The sequence below is a fragment of the Habropoda laboriosa genome, unplaced genomic scaffold (genome assembly GCF_001263275.1).
Source record: "Habropoda laboriosa isolate 0110345459 unplaced genomic scaffold, ASM126327v1 scaffold243, whole genome shotgun sequence".
Classification (NCBI taxonomy): domain Eukaryota; kingdom Metazoa; phylum Arthropoda; class Insecta; order Hymenoptera; family Apidae; genus Habropoda; species Habropoda laboriosa.
In genome coordinates this window covers 608,772-614,346 of record NW_017100433.1, presented here as the reverse complement: position 1 = coordinate 614,346, position 5,575 = coordinate 608,772, and the positions used below count along the sequence as shown (strand labels likewise).

The 5,575-nt window shown below is 39.4% G+C and overlaps 2 protein-coding genes across 2 annotated transcripts in view; one reads left to right on the top strand and one right to left on the bottom strand.

Moving 5' to 3' along the window:
* Positions 1 to 4,639, top strand: part of LOC108575790 — a 12,349-nt gene extending 7,710 nt beyond the window's left edge. Inside the window, 20 exon segments of the mRNA XM_017938683.1 lie at positions 39 to 84; positions 159 to 244; positions 340 to 484; positions 574 to 710; positions 775 to 838; positions 917 to 1,045; positions 1,143 to 1,265; positions 1,343 to 1,446; positions 1,543 to 1,687; positions 1,774 to 1,851; positions 1,918 to 1,969; positions 2,046 to 2,149; positions 2,235 to 2,388; positions 2,469 to 2,641; positions 2,717 to 3,020; positions 3,140 to 3,354; positions 3,490 to 3,595; positions 3,731 to 3,820; positions 3,899 to 3,939; positions 4,031 to 4,639. Coding sequence (XP_017794172.1) covers positions 39 to 84; positions 159 to 244; positions 340 to 484; positions 574 to 710; positions 775 to 838; positions 917 to 1,045; positions 1,143 to 1,265; positions 1,343 to 1,446; positions 1,543 to 1,687; positions 1,774 to 1,851; positions 1,918 to 1,969; positions 2,046 to 2,149; positions 2,235 to 2,388; positions 2,469 to 2,641; positions 2,717 to 3,020; positions 3,140 to 3,354; positions 3,490 to 3,595; positions 3,731 to 3,820; positions 3,899 to 3,939; positions 4,031 to 4,609 — 2,875 coding nt within the window. The 3' untranslated portion in view covers positions 4,610 to 4,639.
* A 351-nt stretch (positions 4,640 to 4,990) lies between these two features.
* The window catches only part of LOC108575823 (3-hydroxyacyl-CoA dehydrogenase type-2), a 2,010-nt gene continuing 1,425 nt past the window's right edge, over positions 4,991 to 5,575 (bottom strand). The window contains exon 3 of the mRNA XM_017938727.1: positions 4,991 to 5,575. This exon is cut by the window's right edge and continues 96 nt beyond it. Coding sequence (XP_017794216.1) covers positions 5,078 to 5,575 — 498 coding nt within the window. The 3' untranslated portion in view covers positions 4,991 to 5,077.

The following is a 5,575-nucleotide window of genomic DNA, read 5'->3' as shown; positions in this document are numbered from 1 at the left end:
ATGTGTACATACTTTCGCTTTACGAATGTATTTTTCAGCAACTTTACGATAAAGAAGTCTGCCATCGAAAAATCGTACTCCGTGGTAAGGATTGCATGGATCTTAACGAAAATTCATCGCGAAAACTCTGATCGCTGATCGAACTCTGTCCCTTTCAGGCGCTCCTTAAAATATCTTCTGCGTACTTGAACAAAAAGATACCAAACATTCCGGACCTTAAAATCGAAGGCGGAGAAGAAAAATGGTACACTTCGTTATCGATATTTTCTCATAAGTGAAAAGAGTGAGAAGACCGAGACCAGAAATATTCCTATCGTGTTGAATAAACGTTGATTTCAGGAATATGTGGAACGTTTGGCGAACCGTGCTGGAGGAGAACGAAAAGCTTGCCAGAGCACGATTAGCAGCTGTCGAAGTTTTCCAGCAACAAATTGCCGACGATGCGAAAGGTTTAAAGATGCACAAAATTCAAATTTCTAAGAAGGTTAATAGATAAATATACCACACGTCGTGCGGAATATGTACGCGTCGATTGTACAGGACAGGGTGCGTAACGTTGTCTTTTCTATCCAGGCAATCGACCAATTACTAATAGTACAAAAGGAATTGCAACTGTGTGTGCAAGATGTAGACAAGACAAAGAAATTGTACTTTGACGAAGAGCACAGTGCTCACGATGTGCGCGACAAGGCGAAAGACATCGAAGAAAAGTACGTAAGAAGAGAAGTGTGTATCGAACGGGACAATTTCAAATACGGCATTGATCATTTCCAGGCTAAAGAAGAAAAAGGGATCCTTCTTTCAATCGATAGCATCGTTGCAAAAGAACAGTGCAAAGGTAGAGATACGAAGAATAAACGAATAAATTCGGCGATTAAACGATCTATTTTGCTATTTAAACAACACGTGTGTTCAGGTAAGCTCGAAGCGCGACGCTTTAGAAGAAAAATCAACCGGAGCTCGAAATGATTATCTACTTAGTCTCGCCGCTGCCAATGCACATCAGAATAGATATTTTGTAGTGGATTTACAAAACACCATGCAAGTAAGCCAATTTTTACTCGCCAATCTTACTCCTTCTTTTTGATCGTTCGGAAGAAGCGAGAAGCAAGATTTTCTTTCTCTGTTCTTTCCTCGAATAGTATTTGGAACACGGTGTTTACGACAAAGTTGCTGAATATTTAACGTTAATGGGTCGTACAGAACTGTTGACCTGTCTAGCTACGCAAAATAGTTTCGGCAAAATTCGCGACCAAGCGCAACAAGTGAGTGGAAAAAGTCTCAGTGGGTGAATGTTACGTTGGAAGGTAATAACGAAGAAAAATTTTCCGATATTTTACAGCTCACTAGAGAGTACAATATACAATGTTGCTGTTTATATTATCCTGTGTTGAAGCAACATATACAGTATGATTTCGAGCCTTGTGACAATGATCCCGTAGACAGGTTTGTAAGGCACATATCGAAGTATACATATAACAGACTATTATCCTAATCTCGTCGATGCTTTCCAATGCTTTGAAAAAATCATTCTTATTACAGGATAACGGCTGATCATTCTGCTGCCGCTACACTTGGAAAGGAAGCTCGTCGCTGGTCGACGAGAATAGCACGCGAAGTAAGCAGTATCAGAGAAAGTAGTAGAAAATTGCAAGTTCTTCACCAACTGAAAGAGTCTGGACAAAAGGTAGAAGACAATCGTATCGAGTAACCAATCCTTCGAATTATTTTCCTCTGTATCGAGAACGATCTGATGTTTAACAATGGTTCTAGACTGATCCAAACGATCCACAAGGTCCAGATATAGATACGAAAATGGATGAACTGAAACATGTGATACGACGTGCAGAGGTAAGATATGTGGTGAAAAGGTGAATCGCGTGAATTCTCTTCCTTACCTGTTTACTTGTTCATTAGACAGCAAAACTGAAGGCAGAAGCGAGATTAGAATGCCTTCGAAACGGCGGAGGTTTGTTACACGCCTTTTCTTTTATCAGGATGTTACATTTTATTCCTTTTTACTCCTATTTCTCATCTCTTTCTAGTGAGCGTCGACGAGTGGCTGCAGGAGGCTGAAACTTTGAGCGTCCACGATATGCCACGTTCGGCTAGCTCCCTTTCCGTCAGGACGGACGCGTCGGGAACAGCGGTACTTGTACATCGATTATATTATTTCGTTTTTACTTGGAGAAAGAAGAAATATTGAAAAAAAAATTCACGTTTACATTGTGCAGGAACATCCGTCCTCAGATTCGTTCTACGACAGTGACGGAGATGGCGGAAGCGACTTGACGACTGTCGAAAGACCAGGCAGCGCACGGAACGCTCCTCAACAAGAGGAAGAAACAACGGAGGAAAGACAAAGACACGATAGCGAAGAAGTTGATGGTAATTAAGGCGTTCAAGTTGCGAATCGGAAATTTCGAAGATTTTAACGAGAACGCTAATTCTACGGTTCGTTTCTGCAGCTTTACTCGAGGAAGAGAAGCAACGAATAGAAGAGCTTACAGTTGGATGGGACGATCCGTTAGCTGTGAATTGGGATACCGAGGAGAAGGACGAGCAAGCTGAAACTCAAGAAACATCAAAAATGCCTTCCACGCAACAAATATACAAGTGTACCGCGCTTTATTCGTACACGGTACATATACCACCTTCGTAACGCGCATCCGACAAAAAAGGATTTTTTTTATACGTTCTTTCTTTTTTCTTATAGGCGCAAAATCCTGACGAACTGTCAATTACCGAAAGCGAGCAACTTGAAGTTGTCGGTGAGGGTGACGGTGATGGTTGGCTCCGAGCACGGAATTATCGTGGTGAAGAGGGCTTTGTTCCTCAGAATTACCTTGACGTTGAGAAAGACACGACATCCGGTGGTCTCACTTCTCAAGGGCCAACACTTGTACAACAAATATCTTTCTCTTCGGTAGATTACACTATCGACGATCATAATGCAGTCGATCCAGATGCTAATCTACAGATCGCAGCATCGGAAGCTATTGTACAAAATCATATAGGAGGTACATTTTTTTTGTGAAATTTCTTTACGACATCGAGTATCTCGAATATCTACAATTATACGTATAGAAAAATTCAACGAAATAAATTTCTCTTTTTCTTCTTTTTTTCTTTTATTTAGAAATGGAACAATACTGTATCGCTCTTTACGACTACGACGCTACATGCGACGAAGAACTTAGTTTCCTGGAAGGTGATATCGTGAAGGTGTTAAGGAAGGAACCGCACGATGTTGACGATGGATGGTGGGAAGGAGAACTGCGCGGACAGCGAGGATTGTTTCCTTCTTTGATGGTAGAACCTTGTGCAGCAGACGGTTCACCTTTGACTCCACAGGTTAAATTTCAATTGATAAATAATTATAAATTTTTTCGAGCAAATGTGACTTTGCATTTTTTCTTTTTTTTAGTTCCGTTCCATTTTGCTTCAACATTTTTATAATTCGTTTCTCATTTCTTCTACTCTTATTAGGAGAATATAACGCCGCCGAGCTCTGCACCTCCTGTCTTTACACCACCTGAAGTTCCAGAATTCTTGTTGGAAGAAGAATTGGCACAAAGTATGATGAAAGGTAACAGCTAACGCCGAAAAATTGTATTAGAACAAAAGAAAAAACAAATATTCTTACTGTGTAATGTTAAACGCACAGAATTGCAAGAGACGAAATCTGATAATGCAAACAACATCGAACAACAGCAACAAGAACAACAAGAGGGTTTCATAATAAATCTGTCCAAGGACCAAAAATGTCAATATGGCTCGCAGTTCGGAGGCGCTAAATCCGAAGAACCTGGTATAGTAGGTAAGTTAGAAATGATTATGGTTATTTGTCGCGTTTATATTTAATCTGTATGTGAATGTACACAAAATTGCTGCTTAGTCGTAGAAGTATCGGATGAATCGGAAGTAAAGGTAAATAGAGTTTTTTTTAAATTAGTTAGTTGTTTGTTTGAAATGTGTTAGTTGGCTTGATATTTGAAAAAAATCAACCGATACATTGTTCTATTTTTAGGCAGATGACGAGAAGACAAAACAGCCGGCTTCTTTGAATACTGAACAGTCCAAAGAAGATTTCGGACTTGGCGTTGCACAAATTGTGATTACCGCGGCGACGCCAATGGAAGAAGTTGAACATCCATTTCCCGGATTAGAAGAAACCGCCACGGATGAGACAGTGAAGTCTACGGAAAGTATCGAAGGTGATTTACCTTCGAGTACTACTACTGACATGAACGAGAGTGATTGCAAAGAGATCACGGTTATAATGAATGAAAGGGAAGAGCAAGAAGCTACAGAAGTAACCGAAGATATCGAAGAGAAATCAACGGTTGACGATCTACCAACAGACTCGCCACCATTTCCAGTTAGTAGCAGTTCCGGTAGTGAAGCAGACTCGACATCTGGACCAAGCACAACGGAGAATTCTGAATCAGTACCATCACGCGGTACTATAATTGAGGTGCAACAAGAAACAGATGATATTGAGATTGTACCGGAAAAAATGCTCGTAGGAGGAAGGGCAAGTATTCCAGATGAGTTACAACCTGACCAGCTAGAAAAGTTACAAAATCTGAAAGAATCGAATGCCTAGGATTGACTAGACCTCGGAGATCCCGATTATCCTGCCAAAACAAGTTCCAGCATTTGCTGGAATTTTGGAAATCTCCAGAGGTTATTGGAAAGAAAGACTAACGAATAACGGGACAACTAAACAATTTTTATGTTAATATTATGTACACAACTTTTTTGCTAGATGATACTCTAGTGAACTATTTAAAGAAGGGTGTTGCGACTTTTGCAACGTATTTACAAGACATTAATGTACAGTCATAAGGTAATAAAGAAAATTGTCGATACCTATGATAGATGAAAACTTTTAGTTGTTTGTGTACATTTTAAGAGAATTATAATGGTGTTGCATGTAAAAAAAAGTTATTGTTTTATTCATCTTTCATACATTTTCTGTCTTTTTGTATAATTCTCACTTTCGAAATATTCACATTCTATAAATCTCCTACCCAATTCCGTGTTCATGCAAACAATATACGATTACGCAAAGTTAAAGTGGTTGCATCCTAAGTGCACCATCTAATCTTATCACTTCTCCATTCAAATATTTATTTTCAACAATCTGTTGTGCCAACTTAGCATATTCATCTGGACAACCCAATCTTTGTGGGAACGGTACTGTCTTCTTTAAGAATGAAGATACTTTCGCCGGTAAAGCTCCTAACATTGGCGTATCGAATATTCCAGGTGCGATTGTAACAACACGAAAACCAAGTTTAGCAAGATCGCGGGATAACGGTAAAGTCATTCCAACAATCGCACCTTTACTAGCCGAATATGCTACCTGACCCATCTGTCCTTCAAAAGCTGCAACGCTTGCTGTATTAATTATTACTCCACGTTGTCCATCATCATCTGGCACGTTCTTGTACATAAATGGAAGACATAATCTAATACTGTTAAATGTTCCAGTAACATTTATGTGTATACATTTTTCAAAATCTTCTAATTTATGTGGTTCGTTTGAAATATTATTGTATATTTTATG